This window comes from Haemaphysalis longicornis, unplaced genomic scaffold, assembly GCF_048455015.1.
Source record: "Haemaphysalis longicornis isolate Haplotype H1 unplaced genomic scaffold, Haemaphysalis longicornis Haplotype H1 scaffold_7, whole genome shotgun sequence".
Lineage (NCBI taxonomy): Eukaryota > Metazoa > Arthropoda > Arachnida > Ixodida > Ixodidae > Haemaphysalis > Haemaphysalis longicornis.
In genome coordinates, this window is record NW_027526422.1 from 140612683 (window position 1) to 140638568 (window position 25886).

General features: G+C 46.5%; 1 protein-coding gene across 5 annotated transcripts; it reads left to right on the forward strand.

The window, feature by feature from the left end:
- The first annotated feature begins 6366 nt into the window (after positions 1-6366).
- LOC144147076 (uncharacterized) lies at positions 6367-12932 on the forward strand. Of its 5 annotated transcripts, none has more exons than XM_077679117.1 (4): positions 6367-7412; positions 9058-9120; positions 9622-9702; positions 12215-12932. In XM_077679117.1, exons 1-3 carry the CDS (start codon positions 7095-7097, stop codon positions 9670-9672), a joined length of 432 nt encoding a protein of 143 aa, XP_077535243.1. In that variant the 5' UTR covers positions 6367-7094; the 3' UTR covers positions 9673-9702; positions 12215-12932. The 5 variants fall into 5 exon arrangements, 2 of the variants coding, with proteins under 2 accessions (XP_077535243.1, XP_077535244.1); XR_013317812.1 differs by lacking the exon at positions 6367-7412 and adding an exon at positions 7831-8661; XM_077679118.1 differs by lacking the exon at positions 9622-9702.
- Positions 12933-25886: the final 12954 nt, after the last annotated feature.

A 25886-nucleotide genomic window follows, 5' to 3' on the forward strand; every position in this document is an offset into this window, starting at 1 on the left:
CTCGTGGGGAACGCCTGGTGTCGGCCAGCTCGGCCTTCGAGGGCACTCTGCCCAGCGTTCGTGGCGTTATTTCTCGCGTGCTGTTCTATTGTTTGTAGGGTTTAACGCGCCGACGCAACGCAGGCGATGAGGCCTGCCGTAGTGGAGACCTACGGATCAATTTTGACCCCCTGGGGATCGTTAACGTACCCCGAAATCTCGTATACACCTGCGTTTCTGCTTTTCGCCTCCATCAGAAAAGCGACCTCCGCGGCCGGGCCTCATGCTCAGCAGCGCAACGCCTTAGCCAGTCAGACACCGCGGCGGGTCGCATGCTGTTCTGCTCGCCAGTTCACGTTCATTCGCACCTGAAGTGGCTAGCACAGGCACGAAGTTTGCGAGGCCGGATGCCACCGGTTCTAGCGCGTGCTTACGCGGCCCACTTTGGGAAAGACGTGAAAGCCTGCGAAGAGATAGTGTTTTCGGTTTCCCTGTTTGAATGGTTTCTGATTCGAGAGTTTTGGAGAAGTTTTTCGCATCACGCTTCAACGGCTTCCATGGCGACATTTTGGTCGTTGGAATTCGCGTCAAAGCATTCCCACATCACCGGTTCCCGCGTGGGCTTCTACAGGTAAGAAGGTGGAAGAAAGGCATGCCCGTGCAGCCAGGTGCACGCCCGTTTTACTGGTGGTACATTTGAGCGTGGGCATCCCACGGCCTAGTGCGGAATGTCTGCTGTCCTTCGCGGTCGAGTGGTTTAGATAATGGTGTTACGTAGATAGTAAGATGCTTACGGCGCGGAAAAGAAACGGAAAGCCCCATGTATGTCCGCTGAAATTAAACTCCACCCTTTCCCAGTTTTATTCAGCGAATTGGCTAGGAAGAAACACGTTCACTCACAAAACACAAACAAACGTGTTTTGTTTCGTGCGCTGCTTCAACCGCACCCAGCGTCGGGGAACATCTTTTTTCACAGAGTGAAAGGGCACTGAAATTTATCGCTCTTTTTATCGGCACCGACTATGAGGCAGACTGAAGGCCTTCGCTGGTGCGCTACGAAGCTGCGAATTCTGCATGCTCGCGGAGCCACGATATGCTCGCGCCCGTCTTAAGGCGAAAACCTTTAGCACCCCATTCTGCGAGAAAGCCCGTCGTCGTCGTCGTCGTCGTCGTCGTCATTGTTGTTCTTGTTGTTTTTCGCTCGCTAGAATGGCTACCGCGGTAAAGAATAAGTAATACAATTGCCGCGCATGTGCTCGCGTCGCTGCAGATATCGCGAAAAGGCGATAGTCTTCCGCCGTCTCTGTCACGTGACTGCCCCTTCTGTCTCCTCCAGCCACCTCTCACGCGGTTGCCCGCCTGTCTCGGCCCCCCCATTGGAGGTCTGCGGAGCTCCCTCAGGCGCGTTCGCACTGTTGCGCCATCTGTTGGGAGTGTTAGGATTTTCAGCGAGGATCACGAGGCTCGAACGCCTTTCACGTTTGATTTTCGCGGTTAAAACAGGGTTTTCAACCCGCTATTTCTGAATTTGCTTCACACAAATCTGGGACAAATCTACTTTTAATGAAAAGAACACTGCAAGCACCAGTCATGTACTAACGTTCATCCTCAAAAAAGCCCAACATCATATTTTTTTTTTCTGATCAAGATTTACAATAATTGGTCTTACTTCAAGCTTGAATGCAGTATTTAATAACGTCGTCAAATGGTGCCGCGAGAACAGTCTAGTTTTAAACCCGGAAAAAACAAATTCATGATCGTTAGGTCTCACCGGAAATACGTCAGTTTTTTCCCATATTAAATCTTGGGCTTCATTCAACTACACCTTACCACCACGCTACACTGCTTCACAATCACCTTACATTTAGTTCGTACTTTTCCCTTCTCAAGGAAAAAGGAGCTTTTGGCCTACCAACTTTAATCAAGGCTCTGCGCTTTTCTCTCATCTAGCCTTATTGTCTTTACATTATGCTTTTGTTCGCAGCAATCTTCCTTGCGAAAAATGGTTGTGAAAAAAAAGAACATTGCGGACAGCATATGTGGTGTTTACACCCATTTTTTTGTGCAAGATGGCTGTGAACAAAAGATATGGGGCAACACGTACTGTTTTCCCGTTTTTGTCCAACATATTCAAAGTCAGTGTCTTCGCAATATAACTTTCAGTTCATGTCGTTCATCTGGCTCGGGACTGCTACGCCAGAATAACAAACTACCCATTATGCACTATTTAACTAAAGCATGAAATTTTTTTACAAATTGCTGCCTTTTACCCTTTCGTATGATCTCATCGATATTTCGTCTTTATGCAGTAAGAGGGTGTTACGTACGGAAAGGCGTCCGTGAGCCGGGTTCCATAGCCTCCGCATATGAGGTAGCATGGTCGTCAAGCGGCCAGCAAACGCTGCTTCCTTGGTGACGACGACAAGAAGCCGAACGCAGACTGAACTGCATTACTGCATGGCCAGAGATGAGCCGAAGCAATACAAGAGCAATACTATACCAGGCGAAATTACAGTACAGGACTCGAGAAGAGTGACAGCATTGATTCGCCGCTCCATAACAAATAAACTTCTGCGCTCGGGGACCCGTCTGCGGCGTCTGCCCGCCAAGACAAGTCGCTACACGTCGCGTTTGCAGCTGCTCAAGTTTTAATCACGCTCACCGCGAGGCGCCCGCGATCCAGCCGTTCCCAGGTGCGTTGCTTCTTGTACATGACCGCTTTATGTACACACCGGGGCACTCCGCAAAACTTTGCAGGACGCGCAAACATGGCAGCGGCACGCAGAATCGTAAGAAGCGTCACCAGGTTTCAAGTACTAAATATTTCTTCGCACCAACTGTTCACACTAAGTACAGTAAGAAAATCCCTTGTTTCACAGCTGTTACATTTTGGAATAACTTCCCTGCGACTGTCAAATAATCACTATCCCTAGGATGCGATGTATGAATCTTGCAGAATTTAATTTCCTGTAATTCGGAACTTATTCCCTGTTCTTAATTCTTCCCCGTTATATCTAATGTTTTTATATGCGTTTATTTTCCTTGTGTTTTTGCAAGTTGATGGTACTTGTTTTTGTGTTAAATTAGGGTTACATTTTTACTGTATGTATACCGGAGGCTAATTTACTGGTCTTCTCTTAACGCGTTCTCATTTGATGGGCTCTTGGCCGCGCACGTGCTTCCACACAATCATTTCATGTATTCATAATCGAGGGTCCCCTTGCAGTTTCTGGGCTCTGGGACATCCCCTTGTATACTAATATGTTCGTATTGCTTCTATGTGATAAACTTCCACTTGCAAGAAAGTATGAAGCATATATCTAGATTTATTAGATTGAAATCGTTTCCCCTATAGAAATTCTCAATCAGGAATTTGTTTTAACTTTGAACAGTGTGCTGAATTAAGAGACAAACAGATGTTCTGACGGACAGCCCAAGGAAGACTACCGCCTTTAAAAACAGATGTGATCCGATGGGATTTGAAGCCCAGTGTGAACCGCAGCAGCCCATTTCTCTACAGACTGGGCCATCTCCGCACGTTGCCAAAGCAGAATAAAAGTGGTTGTATTTGTTACTCCGTTCTTAATCGCAAATGCATACTTGGGGGACAGGAGAGGAATCAGCAGCTTTGAGGGGCAACGTGCTCGCTTCACAAAATTCACAAAACTGTGAATGGGAAATGTAAAATCTGTTGAGTAGTTTCTGCCGCGTGTCACCTGAACGTGATTGCACGTGAGTAGAACCAGCTGCGCACAGCCCAGATTCTGGGAAAGCTGTGATGTGTGCCTTTCTGCTTGCTGGCGTAATTCGCGCCGTCAGAAGAAGAAACGAAAGTGATTGAGAGAGACAGAGAACATAAAACTTATTACGAGCATTGTAATAGGGGGAGGGGGGATCCTAAGTCCAGTACTCCATTAAAGACTCGTGCTGCAACGGCTCTTCCCACCAGCCTAAGCTGGGAGTCGGAGCCGGAGCTGGACAGCTCCTTCTCCCACTGCTCACAGGACACCCGTACACGGTGTGGCAGAAAAGACGATTATGTAAGTAGCTCGCGCCAAAAGACAGGAAATAAGAGCGAGGGAGATATTTAAATGCCATGTAGCAGGAAACCATGGAGGAAAGAAAAGGTTAGGGGAGGCCCTGACGTCACATTTGTGAAGCCGAGTCCCGCCATGACTTGAGCCCACGGAGCCCAGCACTCTATCCCATCATCCGTTGCTGTCTCGTGTTTGATTTGACTAACATGGCGTCGCCCTGCCCTCCCGCTTCGAAGCGAAAACAGCTTCGTCGCTAATTCCTCGGTGCGATGTCATCTTCTAAGCTGTTGATTTCGCCTTAAATTTGCCCGTTCTAACCCTTACCCAAAGTTTCAATCGAAAAACGGCCTTCGTTTTTGAGATAGAAGGACGATTTTTCAGCTCTTAAGCCTGGCAAAGTAGCGTTTGTCGTCGTCATAGCAACAGGCTCGCGCGATGGCGAACGCAGACGCCTCCGACGGCAGAGTTTTCAAACTGGCCTAATCTAAAAACGTTTGTCGTAGCGACGGCGCTGGTTGGCAAGCGTAGCGAAGCAGCCACATACCAAGCGCCTTAAAAATTTGTCCGTTCTATTCGCCCAAATATGGCCGCCGCAGTTGTAAACAAGTAAGCAACATTGTCCATGGGCTCAAGAAAAATGACGTAACTTCCTCCACACTTTTCGCAATGCATTGCGATGCTAGGGGCCTCTCCTGAGCATTCTTTCCTCCATGCAGGAAACCATGTTACCCCAGGCCCCAAGGCAAGTAGACTTCCGTTCCCCGACAAATTTTTGTGATGGTTTTTAGTAGGGGCGAAGCCCCTTAGGGGCTCGGGCTGTTGGCGTCGAATGTCGTCGTCGTAACCGTCATTTCCTGTAGTCACGGTACTAAAACACCGGTACACTCGGTTACGCCTCGCGCTAAAACGCTTTGCAACGCGTACTAAAGAACACTAGGACAATCGTTTACGCCTCGCGCTGGAACTCTTCGTAACGCGTACTAAGAGAAGACCGGGACACTCGTTTACGCTTCGCGCTTGAACGCTTCATGCGCAACGACACGAGACTTTTGCAGCAAAGCTGTAAACCTGTATTCCCTTACGGTTTCATATCCGTTGGCCAAACGCCAAAGCGCCAAGAATATGCTTATACCGAAGTATTGCACCAAAACCGAAAAGAAATTGATGGAGTTTGGGTGACCACGGGATCTATTGACTGGGCTCCCATATATTGTTTCGAGATTTGCTGCTGTTCTTTGACGTACAAACATGACAGTACCGAAACTTCTAGTTCAGTTTTTGTAAACGTCTGATGGCGTATTGTTAAAATATTGTTAAAATATTGTTTACGGAATTTCAACCACTTCTGGTGTTGTTGCGTGGTATGGGTATGCTGCGATACCCGTTTTCACGTTTTCGCTACTTTCTAAGTTATTTTATAAAAGCTACCCGTAAGAGTGCTATATTCATGTTCTTAGTCATCTAATCTATTGAGTTATGACAACTCGTATTCTGTCTTCAGTGTCCCTTCAACGTCGTACATTCTGGCCACGTCCTCCCCACAATGCAAAAGTCTGTGCCAGAACGGCAACATAACTAGCCTTTTCCTTCGTACTTCTTCGCGAGGCCGGCCAGATTCTTCCTCGAAACATTTGGTTAATGCAAGGGAAACGTCTGTGAATACCCTTTCCGGATAACCAGCTGTGGTTATCCGGATAACCGGATAACCACAAAGCTGGCTTACACGCAATGAAAGCCCCGTTTGATCAAGCCCTAACTGAGGCTGGTTGTGAGAGTCCCCTATTCAGCTATTCTTAAGGTGTGAAGATAATTTATTAAAAGGGATGAACGTGTCCTACCCGACATAGTGCAGTCGAACGTCAGCTAAATATGCAATCACAAGCTTTCCGCCTTCTGGAATTACGATTAGGAATGTTAAATTTAGGCCAGATGCGTTCTTGAATATCCTAAGCGTGCCGAGAAATCCTTAAAATCATTTCTTGTATGAAGAATAAATAGTCCTCCAAGTATCCAACAACTCCTATGCAGTATATTCTTCTTTCTTTAAAAACAAAGGTTTCACGATACATTTGCCCCAGTTTGGAAGAGTCTGCGTCACAGGAGGTCGGCGTTACTTCCGGCGTTACTGGATCCTTCAATTATTTGAGCCAAATTTCCCCAAATGCAAGTTGCGAAGGTTGGCATGTGTTACAGGCTAACTTTTTGTTGGTTGCTTCAATGTAGATGTCTCCATGCCAGACTAGAAGTTGTTTACACAGGCCATAGTGGTAGAATTAGAACAATAGGAGTCTGGCATTCCGAAAATAGTGCATAAAGCCTCTATTGGTTCGTGGCTAGCTCTGCGGAAGTGTTTAGTGCGTAAACGGCCATGACCCAGGGGCTGGTTTTTGTTGTTGTTTATGGAAATGCACGAACAAACAAGCGTCCTCGCCAATACATTTTCGCCTTAAGAACTAGTTTTGAGAGATATGAATCGTTTTTGAGAAATGTAAGCAAATCTGTGAAACAAGTTGCCCTCTTGAATTTCGCTGGAAAAAAATTCAAAAATTCCTGATTTTCTTCACATGTTTGCGCATAATCCTTTGTCTGAGCAGTCTATTCGACAACCTCATGGCTATAAAAAATATTTACGGGTTTGATAAAGATATTTAGGCTATATAATCTCGGATCGTAAATAGAAGCTTCGTGGATCATGACACCGAAAGAGGGTAACTTTTTTCACGGTGCAGGTTGTCATATGTTAAGGGCAGCACCCTGAGACGGCCTGCACCAAAACTCCCTGAAAAGAGAACGAAGAGCGGCAATGTGAATTGCGCGCCGAGAACGGACCAATACACGAGCGCCGCAACGAAGCCCAACGGCATAACGACCAAATATGGAAAACGTTTGACAAACGCGAGCGAGAGAGAGAGAGAGAGAGCCAATCAGACAGTGCCGTGATGGAGCCCAGAAGGTAAATAAGGGAGAAGCCAAAGGATAAGGTGTGAGATTCAAGGCACCATTAAGAGGGAGGAGCACGCCATCTTGGAGGAACGAACCAGTGGGACGCTGTCAGGCCACCGTGTATGCCTACCAAGCATGGGCAGGAGCCTGCCTATCTCGAATCGGCTGCGGCGTCCTGGTCGCACCACCAGCCTGAGTGATGGTGGCCTACGCGGCGACGGTTGGGAACATGTGACCAGTGTCCACGCCCCGTCGACTTTTGCTTCAACGGCACCCCAAGGCTACGTTCGAGATCCTCTGGGGTACCTGCGGCGGCAGCGTCCACCACAAGGGCCTTCACCGGGGAACCACTTCGGGACGCGTGGTGCCACTGCCGTCCACACAACTGCGCCAACAATGCCGGCACCACCACGAGACCACTACGGCTACCCGCGCGCCGAAGCCACGTCACGGGTACGCCACGTAAGCGCCGGCCGGGGTAGGCCAGTCCAAGAGGGACACATTTGTAGGAAACAAATAGGGACTAGTCCTTGCAGGGACAGTACTTAGGACGTGATGACTATTTTGTAATAGATGTTTATGTGGTTTTAGTTTTGACCGTATAGAAATTTTAAGTAACTTTTGGTGATTGTTTTTCGTGATGTTTGTTTTTCGCGATGTTTAATTAGGTGCTTCAGAGTTGATAGGTTTTGGGCCGTTCGTTTCAATTGTGGTTTACTTTAGGGTTTCCCGTGCGTGTAGCAAATGTGCGTTTCGGTAAACCAACCAAAGGCTCTTCCCCGTCCATCTCTCTAAGCTGCTCGAGACACATCACTTGACACAGGTAATGACCTCATTCATTATTTAGATTGTAGATTAAATAGTGAATGTCCATGTATATATCCATGCCGAATATCACCGAAAGTTCGTCCTCCTAAAGTATTAGCTATCGCTGTTGATGCAAGCGTTAACTGGTAAGCACTAGAGATTAGCGAGGAGGTTTAGAGTTCAGATGTAAGAAAAGCCGGGCATATATAAATAATCATACTTTACAATCAAGGCTATAGTTTTTCGTTATTGAATAATATTTGGGTTGTATTTATTTAGCGATGCATACTACCAGTTGGGTAAGGAATTCTCGTTCTGACAAATTTTCGAAAATTTTCAAGCATACAACGTAACATATTACGCAACAATACATGTTTGGGCAAGATCGCGAACTGTTGCAGTCAACTATAATAGAAATAGAAACAGACACATTTTTTGCGATGATGCTTAGTAACGAGTGGTTCCAGGAAAATGTTGATTCCAAAGTGTGCTGGGGAGGGTCTCGACCGGAAACACAATGTTTAGCGGACATCGAAATTGCTCCTCTAAATCTACATTTATTCAGCTGGCTCCCTTCCTACATCCGGCGTTTTTACTTTCCGCTGTTGTGCGCCACTATTTCACTTTGACAACCACTTCATCATTCTCTAGCGCAAATATCCAACGGGATACAACGTACAAAAGGATCGAATAAGTTAAAGTTTCTAGTTATGTACCTATCCGTACTTTTGTGAACGGTATCCTAGGGCCTGGTTTATTTTTGGGGGGTTTATGTAATAGCCATTTTCGAATAACCCATGTCCTTCCTCCGGGAGAATTTTGGTATATATAGCTTGCTCATAGGTGTCATTCAGTTGGATTTAACGCTAAAGCCCCGTCCCTGACCACGGTCTATGTAAGTGAATATATGGCAGTAACGTTCCCCATTTTCAAAACTTCGGATGTTTGCTGCGGTGAGCTGGGTACAAAAGTGTCACACTTGGTCACCCCTCTTTCAAATATTACAGTAAGGCATTTAGGCTTTTCGTGAGTTTAAAAGTATCAAAATAGCAGCAATTTTCATTTTCAATAGCAGCAAGGTACATTTCTTTCCTTCGAAATGAAAAGAAGAACTGCTGAATTTTTTTGTTTAACAGATGCGAAACCTTTGGTCGGAAAAGTTGATCCCCCACTGGTATTTTTGTTTCGGGTTCACGTGAAAATTATAACGGCACTGGCCTAGCTGTAGCATATTGAGAAAATTATTATTTTGGGATACATCAATGCATTACACTTTCTTTTTCTGTCGCAGCTCGAGCAACCATGGTTCGTGTTCTTGGGATTAACATTCTGCTTCTGGTTTCTTTTTTCATGGGTATGAGCCTTTTTGTATTTTTTTAAACAAAATTTAGTTCAAAACCACTTCTACCCTCCTTTTAAAGATTTTACGTATGAAAGATAAAACTTTGGCAATAGCAGTACCATTGTTAAACGGCCAGCATGTGGCGCTGCGGGCCAAATATTACCCGCAGCGTGGCGTATGCTGCCTGGCAGGGCACTACAGTTAACACAAAGGTACCATCACGGTGGTAGGCCAAGGCTTTCAAGTAACCCAGGCAACAATGCAGACAAACGCAGGGAAAAAGGACGATAAGGACCCATTCACCACCACATCTTAAACCACACAAACATAAATGTTCTGTGTAAATTGAATCAAGCTCGCCAAATGTGGCATTTATAGGCTGGCTACCAGCCAAGGTGTTTTGGCCACCGCTTAATAAAAAGGCTAATAAACTGACCGATTCCCTTCCGCTGTGCGGCGCCTACTACTAGTCTCTTTTCAACTCTTCCACTATTCTCTTGGGCAACTTTTAAGAAGAGGCCGCCGTTTGACCTTTGGGGCCTCAAGATAAAATCTTCGTCCTGAAGCTGTCAACCGAGATTCGAGCTTCATCAGGTCTGTCATCTTCTAAATTTCTTGTCTTCTAAAAACAATTTTCGGAAATCAATTATATGTGCATTGGATATGTCGTTAAAAGACATTTTGTGCTTTTACGCCGGTGTTTGTATGGGGTGCTGGCGGCAACCACGTTTAGTTAGTGTTCTGCATCGCGCCAAAGGTGCCCGGCTTGTATTTACATGGGAAAAGAACGTCGTATAAACTTTGTCAATCCAGTCAGACAAAAAATGCAATCAGTCGTTTACTAGAGTGATAGTACTATGAGGAATATGTGCGCGTATTTCGAAAACTGTGTCTGTACCGTAACCCCGAAAAGTGGTACATACCCTCAAAGGAGCAATTGCTCAAGCTTTTGTATAGGAAAAAGCTTTTTCGAAATGGCACGTACGCGGATTTCGCAGCATATTTTGTCTTCGCCGCAGCCAAACCGTCTGTCGCTTATTGTTGCATGCGCCCCACTCACGCATTGCTCGGCTCACCTGGCGAAAGAAAGCCATGTATTCATAGCCCTGCAGCCGAGACGTTCTAGCAAAATTTTCACTGCCTTAACTAGGGTTGAGCAAAACAACACGGTCTTGGTCAAGAACACGCAAACACAGCGCTGTGCATGTTAATTCTCTCAGGTCCATGTTGTGAGGAATCGTACTCAAACTGCGGATTACTGCATGGCCAGCGTGCTACATTAGTTAAATCCCCCACACTGCCAAACCAGTAAACATAACTTCCTTTGCCTGCAACAACCCGCTGACAAAAAAATGAAATTCCGATTGGCGAAACACCCTACCAATTCAAGTTATTTAACCAGTGAAGAAAACAGCAGCCGTCAGGAGCTGGTCAGCACGGTACGGCAACTATTTACCAGTGGATGCTATGCGAATTTGTTTCACCGAAGTGCACTGTGGTGTTTGGTTTATGGCCGCAAGAAAGGGACTGTGGGCTCTGTGAAATAAAAAAAAATTCACATGTGCCGACGGAGCCATGGGTGGGAGGCGAAAACATTCCGCTGCCCGGGTGGCGTACGATTATTATACTTTACGCCCCGACAAATCGGGGAAGGTGAGCAGTACGAATTTTTGTGCAGCTTGTTCACTTCCCGCGTAAGCGTGAGCCGAACGGTAATCGCCCAGTTGAAGCAGAAGTAGTAGTAGTGGGAAAGAACATTTTATTGAGCGGGCGACGTGGGAGTGGTTCTCTATTGCAAGAATTCATGTGATGAGCATGCAGCCCTCGCTCAAGAGGGCAAGACTTGCTGGACGCACAGATCGTTGCTTGCTGGTCCCCATGGTATCGCACATCTTATCACAGGGCAGCTGTTGATTAACGTTCCGCCTTCGCTACCGCTGCATCTCCCTTCCTCATTTTTGCTGCATGTTGATAGCTGATATTGATGCTGAACAAAACGAGTCAGCTGAACACTGCCCTTCGCTAGCGGTTTAGGTGTTCCGTGTTACTAAACAAATAACAGGGACGCGGATGTGGCCATTCCTTCGGAGTGTATCGAGGGTGTAGTTGAGATATGCTGTTGACAGTGCCACTAAACATTTACCAACCACCCCTTCCTAAAGAAAGCTGTGCGAAGCGGGAAAGCTAAAAATGCGTCCAACCATCGCCGAAAGTGCATCAAATCTATCGTCACACCTTCGGAAACCCAAATCGCAAACGAAGAAGGAACCCTTGCGACGATTTTTCGCGCACTAAGTAAACGCATCTACGAACGGTCTAAATGTATGCTGGTATGTGGTTTACGGGATACAGGTATATTATTGAACTCCTTCTTCATGATCTATGCATGTATTGTCTTATCTAGAACCGTTCCTTATCGCCATTGTCGAGCAACCCTTTTGACAGAGTGGAAGCCTAGTTTCCCGCACGCATTGTGTGTCGAGAGATCTTATCAGAGCTTTTTGGTCGACTAATCGGTCTATGGGGAAATGCATTAGTTTTTTCAAAGGATGCCATCGGTCACACTAAGAAAGCTGTGTCTTTAATACATCCTAGTTTACAAGCATATATCGCGTTCGTCTAGAAGGAATACTTGCAGGGCTCTCTGATACATCTCAGCATGCAGGCTTCGCTGGCATCACAAGCGTGCACGTTTTGATTTCTCGGCCACCTGGTCTTCATTCGCGTTTTGGTACAAATTCTATCCTGTCTATCTTGGACCCCTCTTTCGGGAGACATGTATAACCTAATGAGCTGCGGCGTTCCCATTACATCGCGGGGTGCCGTTTTTATGTGTCACGTGCCTTGTCTTTGTCTCTAATACTCTTGTGATTGGAACCCGCGCCGAAAAACGAGGCGTGCGGGTGAGATGAACTTGCAAGTTAACCAGCATATGTTGTCCAAGAAACTCATTCCAAGCACTTGTGTGCTTGTCGCGCTTGTTGTCAAGAAGCGAAAGGTAGTTAAGGTTGAACAACTACCGTACCTTCAAGCTCAAACGTTTGTTTTTGAGATTCACTGAAGAGCTAATCCAACGCAGTTGTTCTTGTCTTATTTCATGTCGCAGCATTTCTAGCAGCGCCTGCTTGCGCCTTCCGCCGCCATGAGACCGGCCGTTACAGTCCTGCAGCAGATGACACCATGGCCCGCGCCGACAAAGTGTTGCCGGAACCCAACCCACCCCGCCGGGTGTAGTAGTTGCTGAAGCAATGAACATCCTGGATTCACGAAATTGTCTTGTTATTTTTATTCACCAAGCATATTAGTTCCCAATGATAAACAAAAGATAGTTCGAACGACAAGTTACGGAAGGCGGAATAAGCTTCGTTGTAACCAAGAATTTCAGTCGATTGGCCCATGGTGGTGACAGGTCTTAATACTTAATTATCGACCGCTTTCAACTCAAAAGAAAATGCTCTGCTACGTGCACCACAAGAAACGGTTGTGAGAAATTGAAAAAGTGGTTGCTCATCCACTTTGGTGTAAGGACTGCTGATTAGCTCTTGTTCCCTGCTTTGCCGTGTTGTTGTAGTGTAGGTCATCTTTTGTTGTTTTGGTACGGTTTGAAGTGGCAGACTGTCCTATTGCTTGTTCTCGAAAGTTGCTCCATTTTCTGTTTTTGTTGTGTAACAGGGGGACAACACGACACTTTTGCCACGACAATTCATGCCCGCGAAATAACCTGTGAAACATTGTTCTTTGCCAAAAATGTGTGATATACCACTACCCTCTTATTCGATGTCATTTGGGCCATGACGGTAAAAAAAAATAAAGCCCTTTGAAGCAAGGAAGTGGACCCTCGTCTGTATGATTTGGGTTTGTTGCGGAGAAATACCCCATTACTGCATAATCTTGGCAGCCATGGTTGGATTCTGCAGTGAGACACCACAGCGTTCATACTTTATATAGTGCTCAGTCCTATACATACACCAGCCACATAGATGCACCATTTAAGAAAGGGTACCTCTCTATATGTCGAAGAATGGTTTCACTGGGTGGAAACACCTGAAGCGCAGTAAGCAGTCAGAGACGATGGAGCAGAGCAGCTGTGCATATAACTTTTGGACGGCCTTTCCAACAATGTATGGGAACCATATTATTCCGAAAAGCGGGAATCTTCATTTCAGTGTCGGAATTGGACAAGGTGAAATAGTCTTTCGGGTATTATTTACACCCTGTTTAGGGCGCTACCAAATATTTTAGGTGGTATTGGTGTCTAGTCTGGACGATTTATCTGGACGATACGATTTAACGAGAAAGACAATACAGTTACAGACTGAATGCTATAATGAACTCCATCATAATGACGCAAAGTTAGGCTACTGTGGGAACTATCATAAGTTCCCAGTTCAGATTAGACACGTGTCGGTGATTAAGGTCTCACACGGTGCAGTCGATTTTGTCGTGTTGAAAACCCGTGGTTGTCGGCGCTTCTTCGTATTTGTCCCGGGATGCACCACGTCGCCCAGTCGATGCCGGCGATTGCATGCGAGGTCATGGACTGTCAGCTAGCAGACACGCCTAACACGGCAGCCAAGTTGGGTTTCCGGGCGTCTTCAACGACGGCCTCGGGGGACGACGGCTACAGCATCTTGTGGGCAGCCCTGAGAAGCCTTGCTCCTCTGAATTCACTGCTTCGTCACCAGCCACCATCCTCTTCCGCTTCTTCCGATGCCACTTGAATACTTACGATTATCAGGCGGTTCACTTGTGGGGGCATTATTGTGGGGCACATACCCTGAGAGGGCAATTTTCTGCGTTAAGCCATTAACCTTCGTCGTCGTCGAAGCCATCCCTGACCCGCACGCCACCGCTGTTCGTTATCTCATCACATCTTTTATTGCAGGCCCTGAACAAAGGGGCCAATGGATATTATTTTTCCACTTTACAATTGCGGAGGACCTCTTCTTTCTCAGAGAATGCGATGAAGAGCTTGAAATAATAATTAATCAACGGTAGCCGGAAGGTTCAGGATGAGGGATCAAAATAATTTTGAAGATATCGAATCTAATAATAATATTCAGCAGCAGAGCAGTGAGCTTACCATCCAGCCTACTTAATAAAGTGATAAGATAACTAAACATTGAAAGGGGGGTTTATTGGCTGTACACACAGAAGCCCAGAACCTCACAGGGAGCCGAAAAACGATCAGAACCCAAGCCGCATAGACCGAGCTTCCTCTTCATCACGTCCGGCTAGTTGCATGCCAGCAACATGGCGATATCTGATGTCACAAGCCGATTATGGGGCATTGTCCGCGTTCCTTATTAATACATCTCGCTGTACCTCATTACAACTGCCCCCGGGGAATAAAGCGCCATCCTGTCGAATCACGGTGCGCACGACACTAGGGGATCATAGTACGGCTTCAAACGCTGCACGTGAACTTTCTCCTTCCAGCAGCGAAGGAGGTCTGAGGAAGGTGTCATGGGCACTATGATGTAGTTAACCGGCAACGTGCGCTCGAGGACATGGTAGGGACCATGGTACCGAGAGTGAAGCTAGCCACACAGTCCTTGTGTGGCGGAGGGAATCCACAGTCACGTCATAGATTTTGGTAAATAAGTCGGGTGTGTGGCTGCGTCGTCATGCCTAGATTTCTCGCTGCCACTGATTTTGAGTTGTAAAGGATCTTGCAAGCTGGCGGCATTCTTCCGCGTACTTGGCAGCTTCATAAGCTGGGGAGTACTCGGAGCAATCCGGTCGGTAGGAGAGAACAGTATCAAAGGTGCGTGACGGTTCCCGACCATAGACGACGAAAAAGGGCGAGAAACCTGTGGTGCCCTGCATGGCTTTGTTGTATGCAGAAGTCACGTACGGCAGCACAAGATTCTAGTTATCGTGGTCCACTGAGACGTACAGCGAGAGCATGTCCCCGAGGGTTTGGTTGAAGCACTCAATGAGCCCATTCGTGTGCGGGTGGTACGCAGTACTTGTGCGATGAACCATTCAGCAATGGGGCACGAATAACATCTGACAAAAAGACACGTCCCCTTGCGCTGAGGAGCTCACATGGCGCCATTGCCGCATAATGAAGAAGGCGACGTTTCGTGCTGTGGCAGCAGGCAGAGCAGCAGTTTCAGCATAGCGCGTCAGATGATCGATGGTGACGGTAATCCATCGGTTGCTGCAACTGTGAAGGGTCCATACAGGTCAATACCAAAAAGGTCGAATGGTTTCACTGGGCACGGAAGTGGCTGTAGTGGACCCCCACCCCCTCAAGTCTGACGGTGGAGACTTGCGACGCTGGCAGGTAGTACACGACATAACGTACTTCCCCAGAGAGCTGTACATGCCGTGCGAGTAAAACTGGAGACGGACACATTGGTACGTTTTAACAAACCAGCATGGGCACACGTCGGATTGGATTGAGCTCTGTGCTATTTCTCTTCCTGTTGAAAATAAAATATTATAATTGATACTATTACTTGTATATTATTATTATTATTATTTTGGCCGCATGATGGCGCCCAGTAAGGACAAGTGCCTCCTCTGCTGCCTCGCTTTCTTCGGCAGGCAGGAGTTTTTTCGATGTTCTGCGTGTAAACGCCGTGCGCACGGAAAGTGTATTGTTCTTCCGGACGAGGAACTGCAGCGTTTGACCTCCGGTGAGCAGCCGTTCGTCTGCAATCTGTGTGTGGCTGCGGCGTCACCCGCTAGGCCTAGCGACCCCGGTGACCAAGCCAGCGAAGACGGTGAGCCAGCCAACATCCCGGCCAAACGAGTGGCGTCCCCTGTCGGAGCAAGCTTCAACCCTTCGGCGGACCTACGCGCAGAGGTAGCTGTGTTGAAGAATCTCCTGTCCGAAGCCTGCGCCAGCCTCTCTTTTCTCGGGGATGTTGTCACCGAGCTGCGCGAGGAGAACCGGCTTCTTCGACGAGACAATGTGGCTGGGCTTGCCCAGCAGGCTGCAATCGTCGCTTCCCTGCGCGAGGAGGTTCGCTGCCTGCGCGGGGAGCTCGCGCGTCCCCCGCCTTCTCCGCCTGCTTCCCCGAAGCCTGCTACTCCTTTCATGCCGCCGGTGACGTCACCGCAGTCTGGCATCCCTACGAGGTCGTCGTTCGCCGAAGCCGCCGCCGGTGCAGCTGGTGAAGGTGCCCCCTTCATGTCCTCTACCACCGCTTCGCCGTTCGTTGACCGCCCCAGCAGTCAACCTGCTACGGCCTTGAGCACTTTGGTTTCCCCTTCGGTCCACCCTCTGCCCCCGCCTCCTAGGTCCGACACTGCGTTGAATGTCCCGCCGACGAACTTGCAGAAGAAAAGGAGCCCTCCCCGCGTGGGTGCGTCGGAAGCTTCTCAGTTGGTTGTGGTACACCGACCACCGAGCTCCAGGGCCATCTTTGTTTCAAAACTGTCGGCTAACACCACGTCTGCTCAACTGTTGGCTCACTTGTCAACTGTGCAAGTTATGCCATTGTCGTGCAAACGCCTTAGGACCAAGAACGACTCCTATTCTTCTTTTTGCGTAACTGTTAACGAAGAGTGCTTTAGGCGCCTGAGCGACCCGTTTATGTGGCCAAAAGGCTGCCTTTTCAAGCCGTTTCAAGGCAAGGTCCACCCTGGTATGCTGCACAGCTCTGAAATAACTGAAAATGATCAGTAAGTACGAGAGTTTCGACATATACTATCAAAACACTCGAGGTCTACGAACTAAGTCCTCTGAATTTATTCGAAATATTGTATGCTCTAAATTTTCTGCTGTTGTCATTACTGAAACCTGGCTTTCCGATGATATCTCGTCTTCCGACTATTTCCCTTATAACTATCAAATCTTTAGAAACGACAGAAAATTAACTGGACCTAAACAAAAAGGTGGCGGGGTTCTCGTTGCCGTTGATCATTCAGTGCAGTGCATGCGGCGTGCTGACCTCGAGACTCTAAACGAATCAGTCTGGCTTGAGGTAGGCCTCACGAAGGGCGAGAAGCTACTCATCGGTGCATTCTATATATCCCCGGATGTATTACCTTCTGAACTTAATCGAACACTCACATCCATAGAAAATGTCTCAAATGCACACTCCAACCATAAGCTCATTATACTTGGAGACTTCAACACCCCAGGTATTCGCTGGAACAGTCTTTCCTTTGAGCACAAAAACCATTATGCAGCGCAGAAATGCAGCATGCTATTAGATTTTCAATCGTTCACCTCCATGCAGCAGTTTTGCCGCATAGAAAACTCTTGTGGTAATGTTCTAGATGTGTGCTTCTCAAACTTAAAAAACGTACAAGTGTGTGCCTCCGAAATATCCCTTGTGCACCCCGACAAGTTTCACACCCCTCTTGTTGCTTCTATCTCGGTCGCGACCCAGCATCGCTCTGGCGGTGTTGACAATTGTGCAGTCCCGCGATATGCTTTCAAGCGTGGAGATTATGCTGGGCTTTATCACTTTTATTCATCTGCTCAATGGTCTAGTGTTTTGGATGTCAATGATGTTGACGAACAGGTTCGACGTTTTACCGAAATCGTCAGAAGTGGCATGGAAAAGTATATCCCTTGTTATAAGCCTCTTCCTTCCAAATTTCCCCACTGGTTTTATAAAGAACTTCGAAGTTCGCTTAAACTTAAGGATAGCGCCCACAAAAAGGCCAAGCGTTCTGGGCTTGACAAGTGGAAAGCGGAGTTTAGTCGGTATCGCTCACTTTGTAAAATCCTCTACCGGCGTGACCACCAGCTCTATATAGAATCGTTAGAGGCTGCTGCGTCTCAGAAACCGGCTGAATTCTGGAGGTATGTACGCGGCCGTTCTAAGGCGTCTAAAGAACACGTTAGCCTGCTTAATTCCGATGGTGAAGAGGTTGAGGATGTTGCCACCAGTTCTGCTCAGTACTTTCATTCTGTCTTTCAACTGCCAGATGGCAACGACGAACGCCTATCGTTTAATAACTCTAATTTTACCACACTTAGGTTCGATGAAAAAATTGTCAATGATAGCCTTCAACGGATGAAACCATCATTATCCTGTGGTGCAGATGGAATTCCCGCAGCCCTCATTAAGGCTTACGGCAACATTTTTGTGCCTGTCTTAACTTCCATTTATAATAACTGCTTACTTTTAGGTAAATTTCCTCGTGCATGGAAGATCGCTCGAATTTTTCCAATCTTTAAGTCTGGTGATAAGTCAGCCGTTTCTAACTATCGCCCGATTTCACTCCTTTGTGTCGCCTCAAAACTCTTTGAGTCAGCTCTGCACAAAGTTCTTGCTGCCTGCGTCATGAACGTTGTGATACCAAATCAGCACGACTTTTTCTCGGGTCGATCGACGGTCACAAATCTTGCAAGCTTTATGACACAGGCTTCGGCTGCAGTTTGTGAAAACGGCCAGTTGGACGTTATTTATTTTGACCTCAGTAAGGCGTTTGATGTGGTGAACCATCAGTTATTAACTAACAAGCTTGCTAAGTCCGGTGTAGACGCAAGCCTTGTTGCCTTGTTGTCCAACTATCTCCTTGAGCGGTCCTTTTATGTAGATGTTAACTACAAAAAGTCTAGTGTTTACCCTGCAACAAGTGGTGTACCCCAGGGTTCCGTGCTGGGTCCATTATTGTTTTCTGTCTTTATCAATGATGTTTCAACAGTGTTAACAAACTCTTCTTTTCTTCTCTATGCTCATGATGTCAAACTATTTAGGCACATTAGCGGTGTTCAGGACTGCTGTGCCTTGCAGAGGGATGTGTCGGAATTATCGGTCTGGTGCAGAAAAAACTGCCTAATTTTAAACCCCACTAAAACAAAGGTTGTCACCTACAGCCGGAAAACCCACCGTCTGCTGTTTTCCTACAGTATTGAGGGAGCTCCTCTGCAAAGGGTTGAGGAGATCAGAGACCTAGGGGTGCTTTTCGACAGTACCCTCTCTTTTTCTCCTCATATTAGGCTCATCACCCGGCGAGCACTCCGAAGCCTTGGAAATGTGTGTCGGATAACAGAGGAATTCTCTTCTCCAGATCCATTTCTAATGCTATACAATGCAATATATATACCGCAGTTAGAATATGCTTCTGTTGCCTGGAACGGCATCTCCAAATCTAGTAGTGAATTAATAGAACGTGTGCAGAAGAAGTTTTTATCCATATTTAAGCACCGTCATCACAATCACAGTTCTCATCCTGATTCTGACTTACCCATAGTCCCTTCCATCCCTTCCTTGAACTGCAGACGTATGCGTGCAGACCTTACATTTCTTCACAAAATTGTTCATGGTGACCTTTCTTGCGCAGACCTGCTTAACTGTTTAGTGTTTAGTGTACCACAAAGGCCCACCAGGTCGCACCGCCCGTTCTTGACCGCTGCGCGCAACTCCAATCATTCTCCTGTGCGCAGAATACAGAATTGTTACAACCGCTTCTTTGAACGCCTTGACATCTTTCAGAAATATTTTACAATTTACCGTACAGCGCTGTTGAATACAGTATGTTAAACATCTATGATGTGTCTGTCGTTCTTTTTTTTTCTGGAATTTGGTTTCTCTGTGGTTGTGTCTATCCAACTGATAGTTGCCTATTTTTTAAACTGTTTATTGTCATTTGTTCGTCTTATCTTTGTCTCTACACTCTTGCCGTTGTTTTTGTTGTATTACTGTCAAACTTTGTTACTCTGCCTGTCGTGTGGTCTTTACGACAGGCAGAGCAACATAGGCATCTTCTTTTTTTATTTTTTACCTGTACCCAGGCTCCGCCTGTGCTTTATTAAAGACGATAGTCTTTCTTGGGCTCCTTAAACCCAGAAATTTTGGTCTGTCTATATGTCTGTATGTCTGTATGTCTGTCCGTCTGTCTGTCTGTGACTCGATTCAGCCACCCGGCCAAAGCAAAACAATGCCTGCCCATTAGTCTTATATAGTCACAGCTAAATCTACCCGTCTATGTCCGGTGTAAGGTTCATACTTGTCAACATTGTTGAAGAAGAACAAGACATTACGCAAATATGAGACAGCAAATCAATACAGAAGTGATATTTGCAGTGTTCCTTTATACAAAAATCAAACATGCTTGCTTTTGCGAAATTAAATACTTCATCAACTGCAGAAAAAGAATTCACTTCGCCGTCGCCTACTGTCGCCCGCGCCACTATAGCTTCTTGCGCCATTTTAATAAATCAACCGGCAACAGTTACGCAAGGTTCCACTAGATAGGTTCCACGTCCTGCTGTCAACGCACGTGGAGTAGGGAAACGCGGTTCTATAAACGTTGAAGTAGGGCGCCTCGATTAACGCGCGTCTCCGCCGTACAGCAGCGTTCGCATCGAGACACCCGGTTTGGAGCAGTGGAACGCGGGAAATTTAAAATGATTTAAGCAAACCTTTGGCCTCTTTACCTTGGGAGGAGTGCGACGCAAGAGGAACAACATGAGAGGTGAGCGGCAAAGCGAAGGGAGGCATTTACTTCGCAATAGCCGATAAAGACTATCGTCTTTTGACGACATTTGCAACGAAAGGAGCAGATACGCGGCCAATTTTTTCTGTCATTTTCACTACTTCAATTTGTGTGTGTCTTGTCGCTTGTTTGTTTCTTGCTATATGTTTCTTGTATTTTGTTTTCATGTAACTATCCGTGCGCCAGCACTCAGGCCTCTGGCTGTTCCTGGGCACGTAAATAAACATGATTGATTGATTGATTGATTGATTGATTATATTATTATTATTAATATTATTATATTTATTATGGCGCCCAGTAAGGACAAGTGCCTCCTCTGCTGCCTCGCTTTCTTCGGCAGGCAGGCGTTTTTTCGATGTTCTGCGTGTAAACGCCGTGCGCACGGAAAGTGCATTGTTCTTCCGGACGAGGAACTGCAGCGTTTGATCTGCGGTGAGCAGCCGTTCGTCTGCAATCTGTGTGTGGCCGCGGCGTCACCCGCTAGGCCTAGCGACCCCGGTGACCAAACCAGCGAAGACGGGGAGCCAGCGAACATCCCGGCCAAACGAGTGGCGTCCCCTGTCGGAGCAAGCTTCAACCCTTCGGTGGACCTACGCGCAGAGGTAGCGGCTTTGAAGAATCTCCTGTCCGAAGCCTGCGACAGCCTCTCTTTTCTTGGGGATGTTGTCACCGAGCTGCGCGAGGAGAACCGGCTTCTGCGACGGGACCATGTGGCTGGGCTTGCCCATCAGGCTGCAATCGTCGCGTCCCTGCGTGAGGAGGTTCGCTGCCTGCGAAGGGAGCTCGCCCGTCCGCCGCCTTCCCCGCCTGTTTCCCCGAAGCCTGCTAGCCGTTCCACGCTACCGGTGACGTCACCGCACTCCGGTCTCCCCATGAGGTCGTCGTTCGCCGCAGCTGCCACCGGTGCAGCGGGCGAAGGCGGCCCCCTCCTGTCCTCGACGAACGCTTCGGCATTCTTAGAACGCTCCAGCGGTCAACCAGGTGCGGTGTTGAGTGATTTGAGTTCCCCATCGGACTGCCCTTTGCCTCCGCCTCTACGGTCCGACACTGCGAGTAATGGCCCGCCGGTGAACTTTGTGAAGAAAAGAAGCCCTCCTCGCGTTGGTGCATCGGAAGCTTCTGAGTTGGTTGTGGTGCGCCGACCGCCGAGCTCCAGGGCCATCTTTGTTTCGAAGTTGTCGGCTAACACTACATCTGGGCAACTGTTGGCCCACTTGTCGAATGTGCAAGTCACGCCATTGTGATGCAAACGCCTTAAAACCAAGCATGACGCCTATTCTTCTTTTTGTGTAACTGTTGACGCAGAGTGTTTCAGGCGCCTGTGCGACCCGTCTATGTGGCCAAAGGGCTGCCTCTTCAAGCCGTTCCAAGGCAAGCTCCACCCTGGCATGGTGCACAGCTGTGAAACTTCTGAGAACGACCAGTAAGAACGACACTCTCGACATCTATTATCAAAATGCTCGGGGTCTACGTACTAAGTCCTCCGAATTTCTTAGAAATGTTGTGTGCTCCAAATTTTCTACTATTGTTATTACTGAAACTTGGCTTTGCGATGATATCTCATCTTCCGACTATTTTCCTCCGACCTATGAAATTTTTAGAAGTGACAGAAAGTTAACTGGGCCCAAGCAAAAGGGTGGCGGTGTTCTCATTGCCATCGATCGCTCAGTGCAATGCGTGCGGCGTGCAGACCTCGAGACTGAGGAATCAGTCTGGCTTGAGGTAGGCCTCAAGAGGGGCGAGAAGCTGCTCATCGGTGCATTCTATATAACCCCGGATATTTTACCTGCTGAATATAATCTAAAGCTCACATCTATTGAAAATGTTTCCAATTCACACTCCAATCATAATCTAATTATACTTGGGGACTTCAACACCCCAGGTATTCACTGGAACAGTCTTTCATTTCAGCATAAAAACCATTATGGAGCGCAGAAATGCACCATGTTATTAGATTTTCAATCATTCACCTCCTTGCAGCAGTTCTGCCACATAGAAAACTTCTGTGGTAATGTCGTAGATGTGTGCTTCTCGAACTTGAAAAACGTAGAAGTGTGTGCCTCCGAAATATCTCTTGTACACCCTGACAAGTTTCACCCCCCTCTTATTGTCTCTGTCTCTGTCGCTGCCCAGCATTGCTATGGTGGTGTTGACGATTGTGCAGTCCCGCGATATGCTTTCAAGCGTGGAGATTATGTTGGGCTCTATCACTTTTATTCATCTGCTGAATGGTCTAGTGTTTTTGATGTCAATGATGTTGACGAACAGGTTCGACGTTTTACCGAAATTGTCAGGAGTGGCATGGAAAAGTACATCCCTTGTTATATGCCTGTTCATTCCAAATTTCCCCATTGGTTCTCTAAAGAACTTCGAAGTTCGCTTAAACTTAAGGACAGCGCCCACAAAAAGGCCAAGCGTTCTGGGCTCGACAAGTGGAAAGCGGAGTTCAGTCGGTATCGCTCACTTTGTAAAAGCCTCTACCGGCGTGACCACCAGCTCTATATAGAGTCGTTAGAGGCTTCTGCGTCTCAGAAACCGGTTGAATTCTGGAGGTATGTACGCGGCCGTTCTAAGGAGTCTAAAGAACACATTAGCCTGCTTAATTCCGATTGGGAACAGGTTGAGGATGTCGCCACTAGCTTTGCTCAGTACTTTCATTCTGTCTTTCAACTGCCAGATGGTCACGACGAACGCCTATCGTTTAATAATATGTCTAATTTTAGTACACTTATGTTCGATGAAAAACTTGTCAATGATAGCCTTAAACGGATGAAACCGTCATTTTCCTGTGGTGCAGACGGAATTCCAGCAGCCCTCATGAAGGTTTACGGCAACATTTTTGTGCCTGTCTTAACTTCCATTTATAATAACTGTTTACTTTTCGGCAAATTTCCTCGTGCATGGAAGATTGCTCGAATTTTTCCAATATTTAAGTCTGGTGATAAGTCAGCCGTTACCAACTATCGCCCAATCTCACTCCTTTGTGTCGCCTCAAAACTCTTTGAGTCAGCTCTGCACAAAGTTCTTGCTGCCTGCGTCAAGAACGTTCTGATACCAAATCAGCACGGCTTTTTCTCGGGTCGATCGACGGTTACAAATCTTGCAAGCTTCATGACTCAGGCTTCGGCTGCAGTTTGTGAAAACGGCCAGTTGGATGTTATCTATTTTGACCTCAGTAAGGCGTTTGATGTAGTGAACCATAAATTATTAATTAACAAGCTTACTATGTCCGGTGTTGATGCAAGCCTTGTTGCCTTGTTGTCCAACTATCTCCTTGACCGGTCCTTTTATGTAGATATAAACTTCAAAAGGTCTAGTGTTTACACTGCAACGAGTGGTGTACCTCAGGGTTCTGTGCTGGGTCCACTATTGTTTTCTATCTTTATCAATGATATGTCAACAGTCTTAACAAAATCTTCATTTCTTCTCTATGCTGATGATGTAAAACTATTTAGGCACATTAGCAGTTTTCAGGACTGCTGTGCCTTGCAGAGGGATGTGTCGGAATTATCGGTCTGGTGCAGCAAAAACTGTCTAATTTTAAATCCAGCTAAAACAAAGGTTGTCACGTACAGCCGGAAAACCCATCGTCTACTGTTTTCCTACAGTATAGAGGGAGCTCCTTTGCAAAGGGTTGAGGAGATTAGGGACCTCGGAGTTCTTTTCGACAGTACCCTCTCTTTTAGGCTCATCACCCGGCGAGCGCTCCGAAGTCTTGGAAATGTGTGTCGGATTACAAAGGAATTCTCTTCTCCAGATCCATTTCTAATGCTATACAATGCAAAATGTATCCCCCAGTTAGAATATGCTTCTGTTGCCTGGAACGGCATCTCCAAATCTAGTAGTGAATTAATAGAACGTGTGCAGAAGAAGTTTTTATCCATATTTAAGCACCGTCATCGCAATCACAGTCGGGGTCCTGATTCTGACTTACCCATAGTCCCTTCCATTCCTTCGTTGACCTGCAGACGTTCACAAAGTTGTTCATGGTGACCTTTCTTGCGCGGACCTGCTTAACTGTTTAGAGTTTAGTGTACCACAAAGGCCCACCAGGTCGCATCGCCCTTTCTTGACCGCTGCGCGCAACTCCAATCATTCTCCAGTGCGCAGAATACAGAATTGCTACAACCGCTTCTCTGAACGCCTTGACATCTTTCAAAGCTCCTTTACAATTTACCGTACTGCGCTGTTGAACACAGTATGTTAAACATCTATGATATCTCTGTCGTTCGTTTTTCTTTTTTTATATTGCTGAAATTTGGTTTCTCTGCGGTTCTGTTTAACCAATATAGTTGCCTCTTTTTGAAACTGTTTACTTATCATGCTTGTCTTATCATTTGTCTCTTTACTCTTGTCTTTGTTTTTATCGTCTTACTGTCAAACTTTGTTCTCTGCTTGTTGTGTATTCATTACAATAAGCTGAGCCACAAAGGCATCTTCTTTCTTCTTTTTTACCTGTACCCAGGCTCCGCCTGTATACTCTTGTCATTGTTTTTGTCGTCTTACTGTCAAACTTTGTTATCTGCTTGTTGTGTATTCATTACAATAAGCTGAGCCACAAAGGCATCTTCTTTTTTCTTTTTTACCTGTACCCCTGCTCCGCCTGTGCTTTATTTTTGTAATCTTCGCTACTTCAATATGTGTGTGTCTTGTCGCTTGTTTGTTTCTTGCAATATGTTTCTTGTATTTTGTTTTCATATAACTATCCGTGCGCCAGCACTCAGGCCTCTGGCTGTTCCTGGGCACGTAAATAAACATGATTGATTGATTGTTTGATTGATTGATTGATTGATTATTATTATTATTATTATTATTATTATTATTATTATTATTATTCTCAAGCTCTACACAACTATATGTCGTCCTCAGCTTGAATATGCATCTGTTGCCTGGAACAGCACGAGCAAAACAAACCGTAAGCTTGTAGAAAGGGTCCAAAATAAGTTCATATCTATCTTCAACCATCGCTTTGGCGATAGTAGTAATTATAACCCTGGATTGCCCTCTTCATTGACGCTATCATGCTTAACTTCCAGGCGGAACAAGGCTGATATTCTCTTCCTCTTTAAAATTATGCACGGCATAGTGTCTTGTGGTGAGCTGCTACAGCATGTTCGTCTTTATGTACCGCAACAGTGGACCAGAAAACATGATACCTTTTGCAACCCCAATTGTCTGCGTGTCTTGTGCCCTGTGTTCCGACTGCAATGCACGTACAATCGGTACTCGGATTACCTTGATATATTTAATGATTGCCCTACTCTGTTTCGCAAACATGTCTGTGAGTTTGTATTGGCGTAACTGCCAACTTTTGTTATTCTGCATTTGTCTTTTATCCTTGAGTTCATGCAGTTAAATGACTTTCA